Raw genomic sequence first — 25,992 nt, 5'->3', positions numbered from 1 at the left:
CTTCCCAGCGCGCATTCATTCATGGATTTGCAACTACACTGCACAGCCTACGCAGACTCGGGTGGTCAGGGCGATCCCGATCTGGTGGGTATACGCCTCCTTTTTGCAAGTCCCCCCAAACTGCATGTTCCGGAACACACGCTCAGGTCCCTCCGCTTGCTTCTGGCTGGCCCTCTGGCCCTTCTGGCTGGCTCTGGGCTCGCGCGCCCCTCCGGGGATTCAGGAGGCGGAGGCGTCTCTTGGTGCCAGGGTCTCCGCCTCCTCTCAGGCCCCGCCCCTGCCCGCTCCAGGCGACCAACGAGGGGGCGCGGGCCCCAGAGGCCACGCCCTTTAGGTGCAGCCAGCCCGCTGGTTGGTCCTCCCTTGCAGTATCTTCCCGCCCACGCACGAGGGACGGGGAGGGGTGAATGGAGAGGAGGCGATCCCTCCGCTCCAGCTCTTCCCCCTCCCTGTCCTCGGCACCAGGCTGCCCGGCGCGCCACTCGCGCTGCCCCCGGGAGGGGACCCAGGCGTCCGGATCCCTCCCTGCCAGGCCTCCACGTCGCCGAGCCGCGATGGCCAAGCGCAGCTCGCTGTCCATCCGCATCGTAGAAGGGAAAAATCTGCCTGCCAAGGACATGTGAGTAGCGGATAGGGGTGGCTGGCTCCCCCAACTTTGCTGGGACCCCCTTTTGTACACTTTGCGGGGGCCCTTAGGGCCTCCCCACAAGGGGAACCGCGGAGAGGGTGTGGCGTGTGCAGCCCCGGTGGGGGACTGGCTGGGGGGAAAAATGGGGACAGTGAGATTAGCTGTGGGTACCTGCCTGGGATGGAGGGGGCAGCAATTAGATGGACGGCTGGAGATAGGGGAGGGAGTTTCTCGATCTGGGAGAAGCAGTGAACCGAGGTTCATAGGGGCCGGCGGTTTTAAAGGGCTGAAGTTGACGCGCTGGGTGGCTTCGTAGTGAGACCTGCCCAGGGTGTGGCTGGAGGGAGCGGAATGCCCCTTAAAAACCAGGCAGGGCTGTTTCTCGATAGTTCCAGAACCCATAATATAACCCCGAGTTGTCCGCTGGACTTGCTGACTGTTCATTTGGGCAGAGAAAGCAGGCGTGAAAAGTGGGGAGTCCGTCAGGGGGCCAGGAGTGATGCAAAGAGGCAGGGGTTAGCGTCTCCCCTGGACTTTGCGGGCACCCTCCCTTTAATCGCTGGCTGCAAGGCATGTCTCTTCGGTCCATTTTACAGATTAGGAAAGCGAGGCCCACAGACACGACATGCTAGCTGAAGGTGTCCAAACAAGGTCTTGAATCTAGGGCTCCTCACCTGCATTGCCATATTTGATAAGGCTTCCTCTAATCCCTGGCCAGATGTGGGGAGCTTGCAGCCACCCCTTTATCACACTGTTTTCCGCAGGTTCCCAAGATCAACTGCGGGGCTCCTAGAATGTGCTTCGTGGCTTTCTTATGTGCAGCCTGAGACGGTTCCTTGTTTTGCAGAAAGCCTCGGTTTCCCTTTCTGTTAGCCGAGTGTCTGACATCCTCGTGTCGGGGAGAAGTGGGCATCATAAAACGAAACAAAGGGGCGCGGCAGAGGCCTGGGGTTCAAAGTTCGCTCCGGGTCCCCGGTGGGTTCCTGGCTGAAGGGAACGGAGAAGCCAGGAGCCGCGGAGGCGGGAGGGCATCTCTCCTCGGGCGGGCGGGCGGGCGGGCTCTCCCAGCACTCCCAGCGCCAGGAGCGGTTCCAGTTCAAGGCCCCCTGGGTCTGAAGAGGCCAGCTCAGCAGTTGCCATGGCAATGGGGAGGGAGGAGGGTGGGCCGTCTCAAGGTGGGTTTCTGTGCATGGAGGGAGGAGCGGCGCCACTCAGAATTAGGTCTCTAGGGTGCGGGCTAGATGAGCTCCGACAAAGGGTCCCACCCCCGACCCCCCAGGCCCTCCCAGCCCTCCCTACCCTCAGGTCCCCCTCCCTTCCTTGGGCACTGGTAAACCAGGTCATCTTGGCTTCCTCTGGCTGGTGGCGGCTGGGAGGGGCAGCCCCTTCCGTCTGTCACCTCCTCCCCATCCCTGCCAGCGGCTGGCTCGGGTGCCCGGATCCAGTGCTCGTGGGCTGTGCCTACCTGGGCCTTACCGCTCTCTGGGACTCTGGGACGAGGTCTCCAACCCCAGGACAGGGGCCTTCAAGTCCCGGGGGTCCTGACTTTGGAATCTCTTTCCAAGCCCTGCTTCCCAGCCTGCCCCACTCACCTCTGCTTACACCTGGTGGCTGGCTGAGCGCGCACACAGCTCTGACCTGAAAACTGCCCTTTGAGCCATCTCATAAATGCCAACCCCCACATTTGGGCCTTTCTCCTGCTTTTAAATATTAAGAGACCTTCTGACATTATGCCTTTTTAGAAAAACGCTCCCTCCCAGAAAACTCCTATTCATCCTACAATGCCTTTCTCAAATTTCCTATCTGAGGCTTTCCCTGGCGCCTTTGGGAAGGGTTCTGAGGCCCCGTTCTTGCCCTTGGACATTTTGATCACCTAGGAGAAGCCTCCAGAGGTTGCCAGTCCCTGACAAGCGTGAGGGCAGTGACTGTGACTCATTGTCCCTGTACCCTAGGGATACATACCTCACCATGTATCTCAGGCTGGTCTCAAACTCAGCACCCTGCCTCTACCTCCCAAGATATATGACATTCTATGAGTGTGCAGCCACACGCGCCACCCACTTTGTGTTTATTCTTCAGCTGCCATCGTGAGGAGTGTTCCGATTCTGCCCCTCCCTCTCTCTCTGCCCACCCCCTACTACCCTCCCTTCCTGGCTACCTGGGTCAGCTGGGCGAAAAGCTGAGTCCCGGGGTGAACAGTGCCCCACTGGCTCCTACACCCTGGGCTCCGGGGACAAGCCTATGGCTATTTCGGGGTTTGCCCTCTCCTTCCTCTTCCACAGTCTAGAAACTGCCAAGGCCCTAAATATAGAGACCCACAAGTCGCCAGACTGGGCCAGTGGCCACTGGCTTGAGGAAGGACTGGTAGAGAAGACGCTTCCTCAGGTCTCACTAGGATGGGGAGGATTGTCAGGGCACACAGGTGCCAGGAGCTCTCCAAGGCCAGCTGTTGGGCCCAGCTCTACACTGGATCTCCATCACTCTTGACCCTGTCTCCTCCCGCCCTTCTGGTCCAGCCTCCCAATCACCACTGTCCAGCCCACCTGCTTATGTTCCTGCTTCTGAGCTTTTGCCCTACCATTGGTCCTGCCTATAAACGTCATCCTTCATTCTGGTGTTGACGCATTCCTTCAGCAAGGCAGCGCTGGGGCTGTAGCAGAAACGAAGGTTCTCACTCCAAGTGACCCGTGAGCTAGGAAGTATTAGCAGGGCAGAGACCTGCTATGGACCCTCTGGTGGACCATAGCCCAAAAAGAAGCTGGGCCCTGTGGCACATGCCTGTTACCCAAGTGCTCAGGAGGCTGAGGCAGGAGGGTCAGAAGCCTGAGACTAGGCTGGGTTACAGAGTGAGAAGCAGTCTCAAAAAAGAAAACAACAGAGACAGCGCAGAGGCTGGAGATGGCTCCGTGGTTTAGAACGCTTACTGCCCTTGCAGAGGACCTGAGTTCAGTACCCAGCACCCATGTGGGGCGTGAAACTCCAGTACCAGGGATCCAGCATCCTCTTCTGGATCCCACTGGCATTTGTACTCACATGTGCGCGCTTGTGCACGCGCGCACACACACACAGTTTTTTAAAAAATCTTTTTAGATATAAAACGCAACCTACAGAGGTCCACGTCACCTTTGCTGGGCACTGATCTTTGAGGCTCAATTCCTGGGGTGCACTTAGGGCCCGATTGCTTGAGGCCTGGAATCTTACAGCCTTGTGCTGGTGTGTTGTAAATTAGGATGCTGGAGGACAGACTCGTTGGAAGAGAGAATACTTGTGTGATTATAGAGACCACCGCTGAAATACCACCAATATCTATGACCCGTATACACCAGCCTTATGATGTCTCAGAGACTCAGGGAAGCTACCCCATGAGTTCATGTTACACTTCCCACTTTCCAGAAGCCAAACAGCCTGGGCTGATGTTTCCTGTTTTGTTTTGGGGGTTGGGTTTTTTTTTTTTTTTTTTTTTTTTTGAGGTGGGGGAGCTTTTGGCTCCAGTGGCATCCCCTGCTTTAAGGGCCCTTTCAGACAATTGGGAAGTTGTGACCAGGAATATAGCTTAGAGGTAGAGGGTTGGCCTAGAATCCCCAAGTGAGGGTCTCTGGGGAGATGGCGCATCAGTAAAGCCCTGGCCTAGAATCCCCCAATGAGGGGCGGAGGGCGTGGCTAAACAGCAAGAGTCCTTGATTAGAATCTTCCAGTGACAGCCAGGATAATGTGGCTCAGCCTTAGAGTCCTTGCATGGGTCCATCCCCAGTATCTGAATAAATAAATAAAGAATTGGGAAGTAGAACTTGGATTTCCCGTAGCTTCTATCATGTAAATGCACTTCCCTTTTATGAACTTGCTGCCTCAGGGATGTTCCGCACACACTGTCTATTTGCCCATTACCCTCATAACCTCATGAGCACCACAGTATAGATATGTGCAAAATCCTGGGCTTGCCTTCTCCAGGCCTCCTTTCTCAGGATCGATCATTCATTCATTCATTCATTAAACACTTGGCCCCTGTCTTGGGCCAAGTCCATTGCTGAGCAACAAGAGAAAATACACACACTAGCTCATAGCCCTGTAGGGAGGCAGGTGATGGGTAGGTGCACTCCTGCCTAGCCTAGGGTGGGGAAAGATCGAGTAGCAGAAGCCGTAACCTGCTGGATCCCAGAGGGTCCCTACTCTGTCTCCGAGGCAAGAGAGGGGTTTTTGTTTGTTTTGCTTTGTTACAGGAGAAGGCTGTCTCATGCAGCAGGGACAGCAGGGTAAAGACTCAGAGGGAAGCATACAGGGACAGCTTTTGGTATGGAGGATAGAGGTGTGGGGAGATGCCTGGCCTTTGTTGCTAAGACTGTTCTGACACTAAGCCGAGGCGGGGGGTGAAGGAGCAGTGAGTGGGAGCCCCATGATGGACCAGGAAGCCCACAGTGAAGGTCCCCCCACCCCAGGACTGCGTGTTCTGAAGCTCCTGGGCTGCAGCCTGGAGACGGTGCCTAGGTCTCCTCTATCTTCTCAGGAAGCCTTCTCGGGGCAGAGGGAGAGACGCTGCCTGGGAGAGGCCCTTCCCCTCCTCCTCCCCCTGTCCCCTTCCCAGAAATAAGCTCTGGGAAAGGCCAGGATTCCCGAGCCAAAGCTGCCCAAGCGCCGCCCCTATAAAGTTTCCTGCAAGTCCAGCCCCTAGCAAGCCTCCCACCAGCCCCACCCGCGGAAAGCTTCCCTTTTTGCGCCTTGCTTAAAAGGTCTCCCAAGTCCCACCGCTCGGATCCCCATAAGCCCCGCCCAGGTCCTAGCTTTGCCCAACAGCCCCGCCCCCAGCCCCGCCCCCGTAGTGGTTTCTCATTCATCTGGCTTGTCTCCGCGGGCCCTCCTCCAGGCCTTCCCTCAGCCTCGCCCCTAAGCCCTCCAGCAAGGGTCCATCCCTGTGCTCCGTCCCCAGCCCCTTCCCTGATCGCCCCCACCAGACCCTGTCTAGAACTCGTTTCAGCCCCGCTCGTAAGTCCCGCCTCCAGCAAAGTTCCCGCCCTAGGCTCCACCCCGTCAGTGTCCATAGCCCCGCCCCTCAAGCCTCACCCACCCGGGGCCCGACCCGGCTGCCAGCCAACCCTGTCCCTTACCCTTCTGTCTTGCAGCACGGGCAGCAGCGACCCCTACTGCATCGTGAAGGTGGACAATGAACCCATCATCAGGTACTGATGAATCCAGGGCTGGCTGACCTCCCTCATCCAGCCTCCCGCTCATCCTGGAAGACATGGATGAAGGCTGGGAGTCCCTAATCCCTCTGGGACTCCGGTACTGTCTCCGCTCAGAACGCTGGGAAAGACCCACCCGTAACTCAAAGGCTGTCCTTATCTACTGCCCTGTGGGCAAGCAGCTGTCTCCCGCCTGGCTCCATCTTTGCAAACTTTTCCACCAGAGAGACATAGTGATGACCAGTTACAACACTGTCTCCACCAGGCTCCCGTCTAACCCCTTATCAGCCCTTGGGATGCATCACAATGGATTAGTGTATCATTAATCCCCGTTTACAGATGGAGAAAGTAAGGCTCAGACTAGGTAACTTGCCCAGGGCCTCACCTAAGGAGCTGACAAGCCTAGAACGGAAGTCAAGTCTGGCTTACCCTAGCCCTTTGTTGTGCCGTCTTGGTGCCCTCCTCTTTCTGAGAGACTCTCTCACAGAGATCATTCCTAATAAATCCGTTCTTCATCCCAGAAGGGCCGCTTCCTCTGGATACCCTTCCACAAGCTCCCTGGTTACTTTCTTAAATTTGTTTGTTTGTTTGTTTTTTGAGACAGGGTTTCTCTAGCTTTGGAGGCTGTCCTGGAGCTCACTTTGTAGACCAGGCTGGTCTCGAACTCACAGAGATCCACCTGCCTCTGCCTCCTGAGTGCTGGGATTCCACCACTACTTTCTAAAGTTTTTTTTACATTCATTTATTTGTTCAGGGATGAGGGAAGGAAGTGTGCCACAGCTTGTAGGCGGAGGTCAGAGAGCAATTTGCAGGAGTTGGTTCTCTCTTCCCACCATGTGGGTCCCCAGGCTGTCAGACTGGGCAGCAGGCTCTTGTACCCAATAAGCTATCTCACCAACTCCAGCACCATGGGCTGGTGTTTACTGTCCTATCCTGTTCCTCACCCAGACCCTATCTTCTAAAGTTCACGACCAGAGCTACTGGGTTGTGATACACACCTGGACGGGTGCAGCCATTACTGACACCTAGCACCAATTAGCAAACTGAACCTAAGCTCAGGCTTTCTCTAAACCGAGGGCAGCACACAGAGAGAGGGACATGGTGGTTCTGATTGTCCCATACAGACAGAGAAGCAGACAACACAGCATCCTCATGACCTACCTGAGAAGTAGTTGGGGTGGGGCATCCCCCGCCCCGAGTGTCCATCTGGGCCACTGGTGACTTCAGCTCCCACGAAACCATGTGCCCTATTGAATCCCATGAGTTGATTGGCAGCTCTGGTGTTAGGGGTGGGGAGCTGCTCCACCTCTACCTTACTACTGGAGACCAGCTACTGTCAACTGTGGGGTCAGTTTTCCCCCAATGTACAAGAGTAGCTCATGACTCCGGGCGGTAGTGGCGCATGCCTTTAATCTCAGCACTTGGGAGGCAGAGGCAGGCGGATCTCTGTGAGTTCGAGGCCAGCCTGGGCTACCAAGTGAGTTCCAGGAAAGGCGCAAAGCTACACAGAGAAACCCTGTCTCAGAAAAAAAAAAAAAAAAAAAAAGTAGCTCATGCCCTATCCAGGGTGGGCAGTAGGTCAACAGCAAAGTTGCTGAAAGATGGGAAGGAAACATCCTATTCTCAACCGATGTGGTTCCCGGGTACCAGACGCAAAAGAAGGTGGGGGTGTCTTGGCCAGATATTGAGGGGTCTTTTCCTGCAGGACAGCCACTGTGTGGAAGACCCTGTGCCCCTTCTGGGGTGAGGAGTATCAAGTACATTTACCTCCCACGTTCCACACGGTAGCCTTCTATGTCATGGATGAGGATGCTCTCAGGTAAGTTTGCCCTGCTCTGCATCAGGACCAGGATCTGACCATTGGTGAGCGCTGGCCTCTTTTTGCACTCCACTGGTGGGCATGTCCAGAGGGCCTGGAAAGAGGCGGGGCTGAGCTTGTGTGTGGACTTGCTGTGCGCGCGCACACACACACACACACACACACACACACGTATGCATGAGCATTGTGACATGAACAAGTGGGCACCCAGAGGGTGTGAGTTTGGTGTGTTTTAGATCTCACACACAGAAACATCATGTACCATGAGAGTATCCACAGCCTGCACAAGAGTCCTGTGTTCTGCTCTCTTGTGCTGTCCTGTAACAGCTAGCTTCCTGGAGGGTGGGGGCTGAGCTTGGAGGGTTGAGTTTGCTGGGCTGGTTCCATGGCTCACCTCTGACTCTCTCTCCACTCCTAGCCGGGACGATGTTATTGGAAAAGTCTGCCTCACGAGGGACATGCTAGCCTCTCACCCAAAAGGTCAGATGCCCCTCGTCCCCGATGGTCTGTTTGTTACCTGACTCCTATCACTCAATGTAGCTCTATTTCCTACCGGGTCCCTCCACCTGAGTCCAAAGATGCTAGTCCAGGGCCACTTGGATTACTGCTGGAATGCACACCGTTTTTTGGAGATTTCCGTCCTGCCCAGGTCTCACTGTGTAACCTCAGACAGGTCTTGACCTCTGGGCTTTTCAGATGCGTGAGCGCAGGAGCTCCTGGGTCTGTTGGGCTCTGCCAGCTGAGTCTCTGACTTGTCTCATGGCTTCCCGGGGCACACACCTGTTCCTGTCTGTGAGGCTTGGGGTGGGGATGAGGGGGTGGCAGGCTCTGCTGACTCACGGAGCCTCCTGACACGGCCAGGCCAGCCTCAGCTGACCAGGTGTTCCGGTGCATTTCCTTGCTGGTGGGTCCCTTGTAGTTCCCACATCTGCTCTCGGGATTATCACTCCGGTAGCCTGGAGGGAGGGAGCCACTGTTCTCATGGCTTAAGATGGGAAGACTGAGGCTAGGTTCAACAACCAATGAGAGTCAGGAGCATGGAATCAAAGCCCAGAATGACAATGAAGGCCTCAGACCTGGGCCACTGACTCAAGTCCCAGTCTCAGAATGAATGTGGTGGTGCGAGCCTGTACTCCTGGCATTGGGGGGGGGGGGGGGGGAGGCAGGAGGATCAGGAGCGTGAGGTCCTCCTCAGATACACAGTGTGAATGAGGCCAGCCTGGGCTACACGAGACCCTGTTTTATAATGAAAATGTAGGGGAATAAGGAGTTGGCTTAGTGAGGAAGAGCATTTGTTGTGAAAACAAGAGGACCTGAGTTCAAATTCCCGGGACCCGAGTAAAACCAGGCATGGCTGCGTGTGCCTGTAACTCCAGCATTGTCAGGGAAAGACAGACAGATCCCAAGAGTTCACTGGCCGGCCAGCCTAGCTGAAATGGAGGCTCTGTCTCAAAATATAACATAGAGGAAGATACCCAACATCCATGAGCATGCATGCTCAGAAAAGCACAGACCCACACAATACATACAATACAACTCAATATCTCCGCACTTCCAACTGCTGCTCAGCTCCTGGGCCTCAGTTTCCCCATCTGTTACTGGGAATATCTGGAGGACTTCAAGGGAGTAATGGAGGAGCAGGTGGGGTGAAGGGGGAGGAGGGCTGGGCCCCATCCTTGGCTGACATGAAACCCTGCAGGATTCAGTGGCTGGACCCACCTGGTGGAGGTGGACCCCAACGAGGAGGTGCAGGGCGAGATCCACCTGCGTCTGGAGGTGGTGCCAGGGACCTCTGCCAGCCGGTTACGCTGCTCAGTGCTTGAGGCCAGGTGAGATGGGCTGAGGGAAGGGGGAGTGGCAGCCATGATTGTCAAAGCCCAGCCTCCTCTTCTTCCTCCTCCCACCAAAGCCTGCTCTCAAGAGGAGGCCTGATGGTCCAGTAGGGGAGCAGAGGTGGTGTGCACCCTTGAACTGTGCTTAGACACCAGTGTCCCAGTGCTGGGTCTGGGCTTCCTTATCCAACCACAGTATAAACTTGCCGTGTGTGTGTGTGTGTGTGTGTGTGTGTGTGTGTGTGTGTGTATGTGTGTGTATGTGTGTGTTTTCACACATGTGCATGTGGGGTGTGTGTGTGCGTGTGAGCGTGTGAGCATGTGTGTGTGTATGGTTTCTCATGGGAACAGAAAGGAAAAATTGTTGGTATGTCCAGACAGTGTGGGGGTGGGACAAGGGCCTGAATGGCTCTGTGGGCCTGAGTCACCTGTGACAGGGCTATCCCCCAGCCCTGGGGAATTTTTAACTCCTGTCCCCACCCCTGTCTGGGCCTAGCTGTGATTCAGACACTCCACAAGAGGTGTCTTCCCTTCTGGCTTCCGCCTCCTCCCTTTCCATTTCCAGTGTGTGTGTGTGTGTGTGTGTGTGTGTGTGTGTGTGTGTGACAGCACAGTCCCTCCAGTCTACCCCTGGGGCGGGTGGCCAGCCTTTGGTCAGCCAGTTCCACAAAAGAAACTAAATATGCCCCCTACCCTGAGACAGTTAGTCCGTTTGGGAGGAAGCGGTCTCGCTGGTAAACAGAGGGATGTGTGTTGCATGATTGACATTTTGGATATCTTTTTTTTTTTTTTTGTAAGATTTATTTATTTATTATGTATACAGAAGAGGGCACCAGATCTCATTACAGATGGTTGTGAGCCACCATGTGGGTGCTGGGAATTGAACTCAGGACCTCTGGAAGAGCAGTGGGTGCTCTTAATCTCTGAGCCATCTCTCCAGTCCCCCACTTTGGATATCTTGTGGCTGCCCCCAGCTGTACTTTCTGCCCTGGGGCTGGAGCCTTGAGGAATGGCTGAACCACGACCTACCCATCCCGAAGTCTTCTCTCTCCAATCCGTTCCCATCCATGCTCCACTCCCACCTCCCTCCATCCACCCTCCTCAGCCTTGCCTGGCACCAGGCTGCCTGGGCATGGTGTTGTAAACATGTGCACATAGCTGCCTGTCGTACCCAAGCTCAGGACCGTGGGGCCATGACTTAAACACACATCTCTGCTCATCAAGATGGGCAACACAGAAACATGTGTCCCTCCCTGCATGACCCCTCCGTCCGCGACCCCAGGAGCTGCAGCCAAGCCACCGCAGCCCCCTCTTAGCAAGTCTGGTAGTGGGGACACGGTGCCCACCCCTACTTTTTGAGATGGTGTCTTCCGATGTATCTCAGGCTGACAGTGTGTAGTTCGGGCTAGCCTCAGACTCACGATCCTCCTGCCTCAGCTTCCTGCAGTGCTGAGACAGAAGCATTATGTCTGACGGTTCCCAGCTATTCTTGCCCTCTCTTCTCTTGCCCAGAGTCAGGCACAGTGGCGTTATCAGTCAGGAACCTTCCCTCAGAGACTCGTTGGCCAGTGGGCAAAGGGGGCGATGGGTGACCACAGTGGGGGAGGGGAGAGTTGCTGCCCAGGCAGCCAGCCTGCAGCCCTGGATGAGCCACGCCCTCCCAGTCTGCAGTGTTCACCTCGCTCTGGAAACTGCAGGAGCAGTAATCCCCTATCCCCATTTCACACCAGGGACCTAGCCCCAAAGGACCGGAATGGCGCATCTGACCCTTTTGTCCGAGTGCACTATAATGGCCGGACCCAGGAGACCTCGGTGAGGAAGCAGGGGGGACTGACTGATGGGGGTGGAGTGGGGGATGTGGAAACTCTGGAACAGCTCCCCATTGATTTTCTTATCTCTGTGAACATCATCATGAAGGTGGCAGCCTGGGGGAGCCTGTCCAGAGCTGGGCTCTCCATGCAGTCTTGGCCTTAGACAAGTCCCATGTCCACTCTGGGCCTCAGTTTCCCCCTTGGTGGAATGTGTGATATCTTATGAAGTAGTTCTTCAATACGGAGGATTGAGTCCTAGACTCACATGTTAGGCAGGTGCTCTACCACTGAGCCACACCCCAGCCCCTCACTGGGGGATTCTAGGCAGGTGCTCTACCACTGAGTCACGCCCCAGCCCCTCATTGGGGGATTCTAGGCAGGTGCTCTACCACTGAGCCACACCCTCAGCCCTTTTTCTCATATTTATTTGTAGGGGTGGGGTCACCTTAAGGGCAAACTTTACCCACTCAAAAATTAATCTCACATTAGCAGTAAGGACTCGAGTACCACCCTGAATTGCTGTGTTTTCCTTACACTTTGGAAGCAAGAGTCTCACCGAGTTGCCCAGGCTGACTTTGAACTCCCTTTGTAGCCCAGGCAAGCCTTGAACTTTCAGCCTTCTTGCCTTCAAGCTGGAGTGACAGACTTGTTCCACCACTCCTGGTTGGGCCTGGAAGCATTTACCAGTACAGAGCCAGGGGAGGTGTGTGGGCAGTGCTACCCTGCGCTGGGCCTGGGTAGCCCTGTGAACTGAGTCCACTATCTCTTTTGGAGCAGGTGGTGAAGAAATCCTGCTACCCACGCTGGAACGAGACATTTGAATTTGAGCTGGAGAAGGGAGCCGCAGAAGCCCTGTCTGTGGAGGCCTGGGACTGGGATCTTGTTAGCCGGGATGACTTTCTAGGCAAAGTAAGCACCAGCCTCACCCCCTCCTTCCCAAGCCACACCCCCCACCTATCCAGGCTACACCCCCACCTGTCCAGGCTACACCCTCCAATCTGCCCACACTATACCCTTCACCTGTCCACCCTACACCCCCACCTGCCCAGGCTAAACACCCCACCTGCCCAGGCCACATTCCCTATCTGCCCGGGCTACACCCCCCACCTGCCCAGGCCACACTCCTCATCTGCCCAGGGCACACCCCCCACCTGCCCAGGCCACACTCCCCATCTGCCCAGGCTACATCCCCCACCTACAGCATCTGGTGTCCATTCCTACCATGCCACCTGCTTTCTCAGGCAGTCAACTTGGGACTCCTCCCAGCCAGCAGCTCTGGTGCTCTGAGACCCTTTCAAGGTGCCCCTCTGCCCTAGGAGAACAACACTTAAAGCCTGGCCCTAAGTGATGCAAGCCTGCCATCCCAGATATTTGGAAGGCTGAGGCAAGCTCTCCATTTCAGGGCCCACCTGGGCTACAGAGTGAATTTTGGGCCAGCCTGGGCTACTTAGACAGACTCTGTCTCAAAATGAAAAGTAACCCAGGCATAGCAGAACTCCCAGCAGTTGGGGTTCTGAGGCAGGAGGATTGCTGCAAATTTGAAGCCACCTTGGGCTACATAGTGGGATGCTATCTTGAAAAATGAAATAACAAGCCAAGCGTCGTGGCCCATATCTGCAGTTCCAGTACTTGGGATGTGAGGGCAGGAGGATCAGTAGTTCCTGGAGTGCCTGAGACCTTATCTAAAAAAAAGAAAAGAAAAGAAAAGAGAAAAGAAAGGAAGGAAGGAAGGAAGGAAGGAAGGAAGGAAGGAAGGAAGGAAGGAAGGAAGAAAAAGAAAGAAAAGAAGGAAAGAAAGAAATGAGCCAGGAGTGGTGGCAGACTCCTTTACTACCAGCACTTGGGAGGCAGAGGCAGACAGATCTCTGAGTTCAAGGCCAGCCTGATCTACAGAGTGAGTTCTAGGACAGCCAGAGTTACACACAGAAATCCTGTCTTGAAAAACTAAAAACAGGGCTGGAGAGATAGTGCAGATGTTAAGAGCACTGGCTAGTCTTCCAGAGGTCCTAAGTTCAATTCCCAGCACCCACATGGTGGCTCACAACCATCTGTAATGAGATCTGGCGCCCTCTTCTGGCTTGCAGATATACATGCAGACATAACACTATATACATAATAAATAAATCTTAAAAAAAAAACCAACAAAATGAAAAACTAAAAACAAAAATAGATCTTCCCACTTCAAATTAAGCAGAAATCCCTCACAGATGTACCCTCTATTTTTGGGTTTTCGTTAACTCCAGATGTAGTCAAGTTGACAACCAAGAATAGCCATCACTGCAGTTATTGTTGGCTGATGGCATGGCTCAGTGGTAGAGCACCTGCCTAGAATCCCCCAGTGAGGGGCTGGGATGTGGTTCAGTGTTAGAGCACCTGCCTAGAATCCCCCAGTGAGGGGCTGGGGTGTGGCTCAGTGGTAGAGCCCCTGCCTAGAATCCCCCAGTGAGGGGCTGGGGTGTGGCTCAGTGGTAGAGCCTCTGCCTAGAATCCTCCAGTGAGAGGCTGGGGTGTGGCTCAGTGGTAGAGCACCTGCCTAGAATCCCCCAGTGAGGGGCTAGGGTGTGGCTCAGTGGTAGAACACCTGCCTAGAATCCCCCAGTGAGGGGCTGAGGTATGACTCAGTGGTAGAGCCCCTGCCTAGAATCCCCCAGTGAGGGGCTAGGGTGTGACTCAGTGGTAGAGCCTCTGCCTAGAATCCCCCAGTGAGGGGCTGGGGCGTGGCTCAGTGGTAGAGCACCTGCCTAACATCTACGAGGCCCTGGGTTCTATCTCCAGCTTCAGAAAAAGAAAAGAAAAAAGGTCAGTATTTGGCCAGGAGATGATCTGAGTGTCCCAGCCCCGATCTACGTTTCTCCAGGTGGTGGTCAATGTCCAGAGACTGTGTTCAGTCCAGCAGGAAGAGGGCTGGTTCCGGCTGCAGCCTGACCAGTCCAAAAGCCGACGAGGCGAGTGAGTGCTACTCTGGGCCCTGGGGCGTGTGCTAAGACAGGTTGGTTGTTTGGGGACCAAGAGTACATAGCTCAAGTGTCCTTTGCTCACTATGCCAGCACCTTTCTCATCCAGGTGGGACCTTCCTGCTCTGCTTTTATGCACCTTTGTCTTCTGGGCTAAAAGTTATGCATGGATCTCCTGTTTTGTATGTTCTGGCACTTTCTAGAATAAGTCCTCAGACCCTTTTCCTTTAAAGGGCTTTCTTGCAGATCTCTAGTCCCTAGAGAGTGTCTCAGAGCCATGACTCTGAACCCTCTTTCCCCAAGAGTCTCCAAAAATAAGAGTTGCCATATGAAAGGCAAGGTATAGTTGGGGATATATCAGTTGTAGAATGCCTGCCCTATAGGCACAAGGCCATAGGTTTGATTTCCAGTACCACAAAGATAAAAATTCAGTACACACCAGAACACCTTGTGCTGTCAAGATGGCTCAGCAGCAGGTAACCTGGACTCTCTCAAGTGATCCTCTGACCTCCGCATATGCGCTGTGGCATGTGCAAGTGTGCACACAAATGGGTCGCCCGGAGACAAGCAGAATGACACACACTTGTAACCCCAGTTTTGGAAGTGGAAACCAGTACGGTTGATAGAGCAAAGACCCTATCTTAAAACTAAATTTCAGATAAATAATTGTTTTTGAGATAGGGTCTCATGTAGCCCAGGCTGACCTTCACAACACTGGGGAGCAAACTCAAGGATTTATTATGCTTGGCAAATAAGTACTCTACTACTGAGCCCATCTGAGCCTTGGTGGATATTTTTTTAATATATAAGAATGCAAGCCACAATTGAGTGTGGTGGCGCACGCCTTTAATCCCAGCACTCAGGAGGCAGAGGCAGGCAGATCTCTGCGTTTGAGGCCAGCCTGGTCTACAGAGCAAGATCTAAGACAGCCAGGGATACACAGAGAACCCTTGTCTTGAAGAACTTAAAAAAAATGCAAGCAAGGTGTAGTGGTTCACACTTATATTCCAAGCATTTAGGAAGCTGAGGCAGGAGGATGTTGAATTCCAGGCTAGCCTGAATCTCAAGAAGAAAGATGACCAGGCAGTATCTTCTTTCAAGCCATACTGACACTAAACATTTCACTAATTTAACTTGGTATCTTGTGTGTTTATCCTGCTCAATCTGGTGGCCCCATCTAGAAAAGTCTTTGGCTTGTTTTTGTCTACCTCATACCTCTTGGCTGGTTCAGCTTTGAATCCCTGAAGAAAGTCCCATATCCCTCATCTATATCTTTCTCAGGGCCTGGGCAGATGGCCAGGGGTGTGTCCAGTCCAAGGCATTTGCCTAGAAGCAGTCTAGGGCAGTCTTGATGGCTTCAGCACGTGGGGTGTGTGCTGGACAGTGTGGCTTCCTCCGTGTACTGTATGGAGAGGGTAGTGGGAGCCATAAAGAACATTAAGCTTTAGTTGGTGACCTTTCCAAGAAGAGTCACAGTATGAAATTTTGGTGGTCAGGTTTACTACAGTGTGTCGCCTAACTTACCTGAGTCTGAATTTCTCTGGTAGGTTAACCACTTGCTTCCGGGGTAAAGCGTGTGGGTTATGTGGTAGTGTTTAGGAATTGATAGATTTGGAATGTGAGAGCTTGGTATACCCAAGTGGACTCCCCTGGTCCACTGGAGTCAGGAGGCATGACAGAAGTAGGCTTTGAAGTAATCAGGGTAATAAGGCAAGAAGGGTCTTCCAGATAGGGACACAGAAAGGCAAAGCTGGGGGGAGGGTTTTGCAGGGCAGCTGATAGCTGACGAAAACAAAGAGAATGTACGGCTAATCTCAAAGGGAAAAAGCCTGGTTTATGAGTGGGTGTGGCCCAGGGAAACTGGGTCCCTGGTGGAGCAATCACAGACTGCCCATTCCAGGGGCAACCTGGGCTCCTTACAGTTGGAGGTGCGGCTGCGGGATGAGACAGTGTTGCCGTCCATTTGCTACCAGCCTCTTGTACAACTACTGTGCCAGGAGGTGAAGCTGGGCACCCAGGTAAGGAGGCCCTGAGGGAACTAGGAGTTTCCATGGTTAGTGGAGCAGTTCACCTGTCCTGAACCCATTCTGCAGAGCAACAGACTTACTCCTGGGGCTGGCAAGGTGCTAAGCAATGTCCAGAGAACCCTGCTTAACCCCAAATGACCTTGCCATGATGCTCTGAGGTCTTAACCCTGGGAAGGTTCATGTTCCCTGGTGGGTTTGAACCCCGCCTTTCTGCCACTTTCTGCAGGGTCCAGGGCAGCTGATTCCTGTCATCGAGGAGACAACTAATGCTGAGTGTCGACAGGAAGTGGCCACCACCCTGCTCAAGCTCTTCCTGGGGCAGGGGCTGGCCAAGGACTTTCTGGACCTGCTCTTTCAGCTGGAGCTGGGCCGAACCAGTGAGGCCTGAGAGGACTTGCCCCAGGCAGGGTGGAGGAGGCCCTTTTTAGCACATTGACAGGAACCTCTAAAATGGAAGCGAGGCTGCCCCCTCCCTAAAAAGAACAAATAGTCCAGGTGGGGACAGATGGGAAATGTTGAGAAGGCCATTTACTGAGGGGCCACTTAGAGCCTCCATCCCAGAGGTCTCTTTTCCTCCTGCCTCCAAGGCCTTGTCCCAGCTCGCTGCCCACTAGAACTTATTCTTGCAGGTGAGGCCAACACCCTCTTCCGGAGCAATTCTCTGGCCTCAAAATCTATGGAGTCTTTCCTGAAGGTGAGGTTGCATGGCCATCTTAGAAAATGAAGACCCTCAGATCCATAGAAGGTAGTTCTGTCTGTGTCTAGGGCCCTTGAAGGCCAGATATTTCCATCATCCATGTATTAATTCATCTATACATGCATTTATTCATGCATGCGATGCCTATAGACACACATTCAGTGGAGGAGTACCCTCTCGAATTGTGCATCTGGCCCAAAGCTGAGTCAATACTCCAGTCAGATGGTACACAGTATGGTTGACTAGTGTGGTTTCTGGTGGCCCCCAGGTGGCAGGGATGCGCTATCTGCATGGCATCCTGGGCCCCATCATTGATAGAGTCTTTGAGGAGAAGAAGTACGTGGAGCTGGACCCAAGCAAAGTGGAAGTTAAGGATGTAGGGTGAGGCTGGGGTACTTGTGGAATCAGGCCCTGTGTGCAAGTGCTCCTGGTTCCTTCTGCCTGGGTTCACCTGTCCTTTCTCTCTGTGCCTGATGTCCGAGGGGACCCCCTGCCGCCACACTTTCACAAGTGCTGACCGAGACTCCTGCCCATACAGGTGCTCTGGGCTGCACCGCCCACAGACGGAGGCTGAGGTGTTGGAGCAGAGCGCACAGACGCTGCGTGCCCACTTGGTGGCGCTGCTGAGCGCCATATGCCGCTCGGTTCGCGCGTGCCCAGCCGTGGTCCGGGCCACTTTCCGGCAATTGTTCCGGCGCGTGCAGGAGCGCTTCCCTAGCGCCCAGCACCAGGTGCGCCCCCTGTCGGCAGAGCCGAAGGCGGGGAGAGAGAAAGGGCATCCTGCGGGATGTAGACCTTGGAAGACAGACAGGCTGCTAGACCAGTCTCTCTGCTCTCTGCACCCTTCCAGAACGTACCCTTCATCGCTGTCACTAGCTTCCTGTGCCTGCGCTTCTTCTCTCCTGCCATCATGTCGCCCAAGCTCTTCCACCTGCGAGAGCGGCATGCAGACGCCCGCACCAGCCGCACGCTACTTCTGCTAGCCAAGGTGTGGACCTGCAGGCTGGGGAGGGGAGGCCAGTTAGGCTGCAAAAGGACCCTGGCCTGCTCTGCAGTGTGGCACCAATTGGCACTAGGAAGGTCATGCAGCCGGGCTACTGATACTCCATGGCACTGCGCATCACAGTTTACAAAGCATTCCTGTGACCACCTCTTGAGAGCCCCATCCATACACAGGAGGAGACAGATCCCAGAGCCTGTCTAGTGAATTGGGATCTTCCAACGCAGGCCTTATCCCCAGGCCTCCATGTATCTGCCAGCGCAGCAGCAGTCTGATATTAGGATGAAACTTGCAGGGCCCCCAAGGTGGCTCAGTAGGTAAGGATGCTTGCTGCCAAGCCTGATGACCTGAGTTCCATGCTTGGAGCCTGCATGACAGAAGTAGCGAACCAACTCCCGCAAGTCATCAGCTGACTTCCAGGCACGCCCCAACACACAATGATAATAAAATTAAGCAGACTTGCAGACGAAAGCACAAAGGTTGGTTCCGAGTTACCAGGTGCCTAAAGTGTCAAAAGGCTGCGATCCATGCCTCCCTAATTCCCCCACAGGACCGAGGTAAGGCCTCTGCCTCCTCAGCTTCCATCTCTGCTGCTGGGTTGAGGTCGGCAGCCATGGAAGAACCCTTGTCTCCCCAAAGCTCTGTCATCCTTGCTGTCACCCCTAGGTGGTCCAGAATGTAGGCAATATGGACACACCAGTCTCCAGGGCCAAAGAAGCGTGGATGGAGCCACTACAGCCCACTGTGCGCCAGGGCGTGGTGCACCTGAAGGACTTCATCACTAAGCTCGTGGACATAGAGGAGAAGGAAGGCAAGGATGTCCCCACGGTGTCCCGCGCAAGGCCTGGCCCCGCCTACCACCCTGCCCACTGACACTAAGCCAGTTCCCTCTCTCTTCCCACCCCACCTTTTTCGTTAGTTTGTTTTAGACCGGGTCCCATGTAACCCAAGGCTGGCAGCAAACCCATTGCCAAGGATAACCTTAAGCCTTGTGAACCTCTTGCCTCCACCTCCCAAGGGCTGAAATTACAGGCATGTGCCACCCAGCCCGGTTTTATGTGGCACTGGGGATAGAACCCAGGACCTTGTCCATGCTACGCACACTCCCTGAAAGATGTTTCATCCCCAGCCCTTTTTACCCCCGACCCCACCCACCGCTAGTCACAGCATCCGGATTGCCTTTGCTCCTCCCCCTCAGTTTGACTCTTCTGGGGTCGGTCTTAGCTCCTCCCCTGACCTCTCCCACCCCTTTGCTCCAGCGGCTCTCTCCTTCCACTGTTTTCTTGCCTACTCTCAGAGCTGGACCTGCAGCGGGCTTTGAACTTGCAGGCACCGCCTGTGAAGGAGGGACCGCTGTTCATCCACAGGACCAAAGGCAAAGGCCCTCTTGTGTCCTCCTCATTCAAGAAACTCCACTTCTCCCTCACCACTGAAGCCCTCAGCTTCGCCAAGACCTCCAGCTCCAAGGTGGGTGAGGAGGGAGGCTGTCTAGGATGGTGCACGGTCATAGTCCCAGCAACTGGGAGGTTGGGAGCAGGGAGATCAGGAGTTCACGGTCAGCCCCAACTTCATAGACTGTTCAAAGCCAGCCTGGGCTGCTTGAGAGCCTGTCTCAAAACAAAACAAAATAGAATTATGAGTATGGTATTTTAGCATACCGCCCTCTCTGCAGCCTTCCTGGATGCAAACGCTAAAGGCAGATTTAGTCTTTGTCACGTGGAGAAGAGGTGTCTGGATGTAAGCCTGATGCTCAGCACCCCTCTCATTTCCGGACATCAGGCGCTCCTTTCTCAGGGGTTTGGGGTTTGGTCACAATCAAACCCGTGCTTGTCTCGATCTGGGATCCCTTCACAGAGCAGGCCCCTGGGAATGGGAGCCATGAGTTGTTCAGATAGATCCCTTACCATAAGCCCCAATGCCTCCTGCCCAAGGGGGTGTGGAAGCCAGAGAAGAAAGTCGAATGGCCTGGCTTTGCTGGGGGCCCCCTCAACCTCCTTTTTCTGGCTGCCCCAGAAAAGCACCTTCATCAAGCTCGCCAGCATCCGGGCTGCGGAGAAGGTGGAGGAAAAGAGCTTTGGCAGCTCCCATGTCATGCAGGTCATCTATGCAGATGATGTTGGCCGTACCCAGACTGTCTACCTGCAGTGCAAGGTGTGGCCTGGGGAGGGCGCTCTGGGGAAGGGGATGCCGCAGTGCAGGGTTCCTGTGAGTCAGAGCTTGCCTTCTCCTTTTCTGGTCTGGATTATTTATTTGTTTGGTTTTTGTTTGTTTGTTTGTTTTTTAGGCTCACTGTAGGTCAGGCAAGCCTAGAACTCAATGCCTTAGTTTCCAAGAGTAAATATTAAAAATGTCAAGTGATGATGGGTGGTGGTGGCACACGCCTTTAGTCCGGGCAGAGCCAGGAGGATCTGTGAATTGGAGGCCAGCCTGGTCTACAGAGCGAGATCCAGGACAGGGTAACACAGAGAAACCCTGTCTCGAAAAACAAAACTAAACAAAATGTCAAGTGGTGTTCTGGGTGGGGTGAGTGGGCATGATTCAAGTAATAGAGCGCCTGCCTAGAATCCCCCAGTGGGGGCTGAAGGTTTGTGTCTTAGGTTTCTGTTGCTGTGATAAAGACTGTGACCAAAAGCAGCTGGGGAGGAAAGGGTTCACTTGGCTTCCAGGTGACAGTCCATCATCAGGGAAGCCAGGCAGGAACCTGGAGGCAGGAACTGAAGCAGAGCCCATGGAGAAATGCTGCTTGTTGGCTTGCTTCTCATGGCTTGCTCAGCCTGCTTTCTTAGACACCCTAGGACCAGCTACACATGGTTGGCACCACCCACAGGGGGTGGGTCAGGCCCATCAATCAAAACTGCCCCACAGGCTTCCCTACAGGTTAATCTGATGGAGGCAGCCCCCCCCCCCACTTCCCTCTTCCCAGATTGCTCTAGTTTGAATTTATCAAGTAGGGTGCCTGTGAGGGGCTGGGGAGGTGGCTCGGAAGACGTGTCTGCCTGTGGGGAAGGAGGTAGACTTCTGAGATGCTGTCCCCGAATCCCTGCAGTGTGTGAACGAGTTGAACCAGTGGCTGTCTGCCCTGCGTAAAGTGAGCATCAACAACACTGGCCTCCTGGGATCCTACCACCCTGGCATCTTCCGTGGGGACAAGTGGAGCTGCTGTCACCAGAAGGACAGGACAGGTGGGGGTGCTGGCCTGGGTCCCTGCTCTGCATCTGTCCCAAGCAGGTCATGGGCTGGGAGAGGGCGTCCCTTTTCTTTTCTTTTTTTTCCCTTGAGACAGGGTTTCTCTGTGTAGCTTTGCGCCTTTCCTGGAACTCACTCTGTAGCCCAGGCTGGCCTCAAACTCACAGAGATCCACTTGCCTCTGCCTCCGAAGTGCAGGGATTACAGGCGTGCGCTACCGCCACCTGGTGGGAGAGGGCTTCTTGACACCTGCTGTGCCAGCCTGGCTGGAAAGCCACATGCTTACCCCTGGCAAAGCTGCCCAAGGAAAACCAGCCTTGCAGATGCCCTGGGGAAAGATCTGTGATCAGGTGGTTTGGTAAATGCCGTGCAAAGTGAGTTTATTGGATAGTCTAACAATGCCTGAAAACCTAGTATCTCTCTTTTTAAAGATTTATATTTATTTTAATAAAGATTTATTTATTTTTTTAATTAAAAAAGTTCTGTGGCAGTTGCATGGTGTTTTTTGCCATGGGTGTTGGGTCCTTTGGAACTGGAGTTACAAACAGTTGTGATCTGCCATATGGATACTGGGAATTAAACCCGGGTCCTCTGGAAAAGCAGCCATTGCTCTTAACCCTTGAGCCATCTCTCCAGCCTGAGATTTACTTTATTTATGTATATACATGTGTATTTGTGTGAGTGTCACGTGTGTGTGAGGAGGAGCCTGTAGAGGTCGGAAGAGTTTGTTGGGTCCCCTAGAACTGGAGTTATAGACAATTGTGAGCCGCCATGTGGGTGTTGGGAATCAAACCCCGATTCTCTGGAAGAGCAGCCAGTGTTCTGGACTACGGAGCCATTATCCCTCCAGCCCTCCTGAGTTCTTATAGTCATGTGACACGGTGTCCATCCATTCAGGAAATTCCAAGACCTTCCCCACTCACAGAGTTAACGGAAGACCTCAGCCCCCAGAGCCTGGCATAGGAAAAGCCATCTACTCCAATGCACTGACTGCACCCACTCTGCCCTGGCTTTGGATTGATGGCTTTGTGACCACTGAGGCAGTTCCCTCATTAAAGCTGATGTGGGGCACACTGCGGCCCGTGAGACAACTGGAGATCGCATTTTACTGGGAAGAACCTGAGAGTTAGTGTGCACACGCATGTGCATGTATGTGTGTATTGCTACATATGGCCCACAAACATGCTAGGCAAGCACTCTACCCCAGAGCCACACCCCAGCCCCTCACTCAGGGATTCTAGGCAACGCCCTACTGCTAAGTCATGCCCACAGTCTATAGCTGAGGCTTACAGTGGGCAGGTGAGTGGGCAAAGGAGGCAGAAGGAAGCTCGGGCCCACCCTACCATGATCATGCAGTTCAGGGCAGCCTCCAGACAGACCTTCCAGAAAGCTACCAGCTCCCCTGATCTGAATGCCACAGGACACTCACACTCCACAGTGAATACTCTGTGGTCCAGCAGCTGAAGCCAAGATGGTCTGAAAATGTGGTTAGTGATAGGCAGAACCAGGGCCATCTTACCACCCCTAGGGCCCCCTTCATCAATCCTGATCTCCCTCCCAGCCTCAATGTCCCCTTTTCTATGCTAGCAGGAAGGTGGGCATGTAACTGTAACTCTGCCGTCTCTGCCTCCAGATCGGGGCTGTGACAAGACCCACTCTCGGGTGACGCTGCAGGAATGGAATGACCCACTGGACCATGACCTTGAGGCGCAGCTCATCTACAGACACCTGCTAGGTGTGGAGGATGCCCTTCGGTGAGGAGGCTCAGGGAGAGGCAGCTGCCTAGTCTGGGGAATGTGTCAGCCCGAGGGCCGCCACCCGGATTGGACCTGAGGGTTGCTAAGCAGTGGCCGCTCCTGCCTTTTGTTTCTTTTCGGTGTTAGCCTTTGATTCCCTGTTTGTGTTTCTGCATGGGTGGGTATGCACATGTATGTAGAGGCCAAATGACAGCGTTGGGTGTTATTCCTCAGGTGCTGTCCACTTTCTCAGGTTTCAGGGTTTTTTGTTTGTTTGTTTGTTTGTTTGTTTTTTGAAACAGGGTTTCTCTGTGTAGCTTTGGTGCCTGTCCTAGATCTCACGCTGTAGACCAGGCTGGCCTCGAACTCAGAGATCCGCCTGCCTTTGCCTCCCGAGTGCTGGAATTAAAGGTGTGCACCACCGCTGCCTGGCCTAATTTTTTTAATTAAAAAAAATTTTACTTTTATACAAGTATGGTGTGCACGCCTTTAATCCCAGCATTTGGGAGGCAGAGGCAGGTGGATCTCTGTGAGTTCGAGGCCAGCCTGGTCTACTGAGAGAGTTCCAGGATAGGTTCCAAAGCTATACAGAGAAACCCTGTCTTGAAAAAACAAAACACAAGGAAAACAACAACAACAAAAACCCTAGGCAGGAGAGATGGCTCACAACTCTCTGTGACTCCAGTTTCAGGATGATCTGACACCCTCTCCTGGCCTCTGTGGGTACCCAGCATGCATGTGGTGACAGACATACACATACAGACAAACACTTATATGCATAAAATAATAAGTTTTGGAATGTTTTTAAAAAGCTGGCCATGATGGTGCATGCCTTTAACTTGGGAGGCAAAGGCACGTGGATCTTGGAGTTTAAGGCTAATCTGGTCTACAGAGCCTGTTCCAGGACAGCCAGAGCTACACAGAGAAACCTTGTCTCAGAAACCAAAACCAAACAAACCGAGCTGGGCACAGTGCTCAGGCCTATAATCCCAGCCTTCCAGAGCCGGAAGCAGGAGGATGAGCAGTTCAAGGTTTTTCTCTGTTACACAGTGAGTTTAAGACCAGCCTGGGCCCCATAAGACCCTGTCTCAGAAACCAAAACAGCTAAGTGTGGTGGCACATACTTTTAATCCCAGCCCTCGAAAGGTAGACGAGGGATTTCAAGCATGGTCTACATAGTGAGACTTCCCCCCTCCCCCCATCAAAAATAAAATCTGTGCCAGGCTGTGGTGGTGCACGCCTGTAATCCCAGCACACAGGAGGCAGAGGCAGAGGCAGGTGGATCTCTGTGAGTTTGAGGCCAGCCTGGGCTACAAAGTGAGTTCCAGGACAGGCACCAAAGCTACAGAGAAACCCTGTCTCGAAAAACCAAAAAAAAAACCAAAAAAAAAAAACCACAAAAACAAAAAACAAAAAACCCCCACAAAATCCTCAAAAAACAAGGATAATTAAAAAAAAAACTATCAAAATGACAAGGGAGTGTAGCACAGCATTAGAATTGATTGTGCAGCTCGAATAAGACTGGGTTCTGGGTTGGGGATTTAGCTCAGTGGTAGAGCGCTTGCCAGGCCCTGGGTTCGATCCTCAGCTCAAAAAAAAAAAAAGACTGGGTTCTGTCTTTCCAGCCCCACCCCTAAATTCCTCCCATAATGCGGGAGCAGGTTGGAACTTCGGGGCCCAATTGGCTGATTTCCCATAGGCCCTACAGAACCAGGGTGACAGTTTGGCTTGGCTTGCCATTGGCCTTCTGGCCAGGCATGGTTCTCACACCTGTACCCCTAGACAGGAGTATTGCAATTGCAAGGTCAGGCTTGGTGGTAGGGTGAGAACAGCTCTGGAAGCGGGGGTGGGGGAGATGGGGGTGGGGGGAGGGGTGGGGGTGGGGGTGGGGGTGGGGGTGGAGCTTCCAGCCTCTCCGTATTTGAAGGGTGGTCAGCAGAGGAAGATGCCTGGTGGGAGTAAAGTGGAAGCCGGGCCCATGTTTATCCCTTGTGGCCTGGAGGCGTCTGCCTGTACCCCACTTCCAGTTCAGGGAGCCCACGTGACATCTCTAGCCTTCCCAGCAAGGTGGGTGTGGCTGCTGGTCCTCACTCGGCCTTCCTCTGTAGGGAGAAGCACCGGCTACTGTGTGGAAAAACAGAAGCAAACTCACCCACAGGCCGTGGTGGAGGTAGGTCCCTCCTATCTGGGGCTCAGGTTTGGTGGCCTCAGCTGCCTCCAGGGACACATGGGTGGGGGCTGTGGGACCTTTGAAGCCATACCCGCCCTCCCCACAGTGTTTCTGCATCTAGCTCCCCAGGACCCGCTGGCCCAGCTGCTTCGTGTGCTCCAAGACCTCCGAGAAGCCCACAGCTCCAGCCTGGCTGGCCCACCACCCAGAGAACCCCATCACCTTCTAGAGCTACAGACGTGAGGTGTACACCGAGGCCCTGAAAGGCGTTTGCAGATCCCTGACATGCTCAGGGTCCTTGTCGCAGCCATCTTTTCTGGGGAGGGCCGTAGTCTTCTCCCTGTCTGTGGGGGACCACGGTGGCACCTGCTTCTTGGGGAGACCCGACTGCTCCGTAGTCCTCATAGCTCAGATTCTTCACCTCAGCCAGACCCAACCCTAGGAAGCTTGGAACCCAGGAGCCCAGGTTGTCCACTTTTCACTTGCCAGCCATCAATCACATCACCCCTGCCGCTGTCTGACCCTCTAGGTCGGCTGTCACGGTGCTCTGTCACTAATAAACCTGCCGTGACTGCCGAGGCTCTGAGGTGTTGGGATGAGGTCCAGAGACAGTGAATCCAGGGGACCCTTGATGGGACTCGGGGTTTGACCAAGGACTGGGGTCACCAACATGGCCTCTTTGCTGTTCCTTCTCTTGTTTTCTGTTCCCTGTTCCCTAGGGCCATGCCTGTCTCAGCTCCCAGTCACTGCTCTCCACACCCTCCATTCTGGGAGCTTGGAGCCTGATGGCTCTTTCCAGCCCTGACACAAAGCTCCTTTGTTTGAGGTGTCCTCCCAGACCACACAGCAGAGCTGGGCTACCATGTCCCCTACCGTCTGCTATGGGATACCAGGCCAAATTGCCAGTGACTCTGCCCAGGGTTGGAGAGCGTTGCGAGTCTGTGGTGGTGGGCGTGTG

The 25,992-nt window shown here is 54.1% G+C and overlaps 1 protein-coding gene across 3 annotated transcripts; it reads left to right on the top strand.

The window, feature by feature from the left end:
- The first annotated feature begins 391 nt into the window (after positions 1-391).
- Rasa4b (RAS p21 protein activator 4B) lies at positions 392-25,613 on the top strand. 3 transcript variants are annotated; one of them, XM_036172248.1, is made up of 21 exons: positions 392-619; positions 5,743-5,799; positions 7,508-7,621; positions 8,040-8,101; positions 9,321-9,450; positions 11,184-11,265; positions 12,042-12,173; positions 14,122-14,213; positions 16,119-16,236; positions 16,472-16,622; positions 16,875-16,939; positions 17,211-17,323; positions 17,481-17,673; positions 17,793-17,930; positions 18,609-18,753; positions 19,240-19,409; positions 19,956-20,093; positions 20,989-21,124; positions 22,762-22,882; positions 24,973-25,034; positions 25,156-25,613. In XM_036172248.1, exons 1-21 carry the CDS (start codon positions 408-410, stop codon positions 25,275-25,277), a joined length of 2,553 nt encoding a protein of 850 aa, XP_036028141.1. In that variant the 5' UTR covers positions 392-407; the 3' UTR covers positions 25,278-25,613. The 3 variants fall into 3 exon arrangements, with proteins under 3 accessions (XP_036028141.1, XP_036028142.1, XP_036028143.1); XM_036172250.1 differs by having other exon boundaries at positions 557-619; positions 7,513-7,621; XM_036172249.1 differs by lacking the exon at positions 14,122-14,213 and having other exon boundaries at positions 16,141-16,236.
- The last annotated feature ends 379 nt before the right edge of the window (positions 25,614-25,992 follow it).

This window comes from Onychomys torridus, chromosome 22 (genome assembly GCF_903995425.1).
Source record: "Onychomys torridus chromosome 22, mOncTor1.1, whole genome shotgun sequence".
In the NCBI taxonomy this organism is placed as follows: Eukaryota; Metazoa; Chordata; class Mammalia; order Rodentia; family Cricetidae; genus Onychomys; species Onychomys torridus.
This window is presented reverse-complemented; position numbering and strand designations above follow the sequence as displayed.

Bases quoted from the DNA above. Each gene is read 5' to 3' on its own strand.
- Rasa4b (XM_036172248.1), top strand. From the start codon at position 408: ATGGAGAGGAGGCGATCCCTCCGCTCCAGCTCTTCCCCCTCCCTGTCC. The intron at 16,237-16,471 runs GTAAGGAGGCCC...CACTTTCTGCAG, and splicing joins AGGTGAAGCTGGGCACCCAG to GGTCCAGGGCAGCTGATTCC. The intron at 17,674-17,792 runs GTGCGCCCCCTG...GCACCCTTCCAG, and splicing joins TCCCTAGCGCCCAGCACCAG to AACGTACCCTTCATCGCTGT.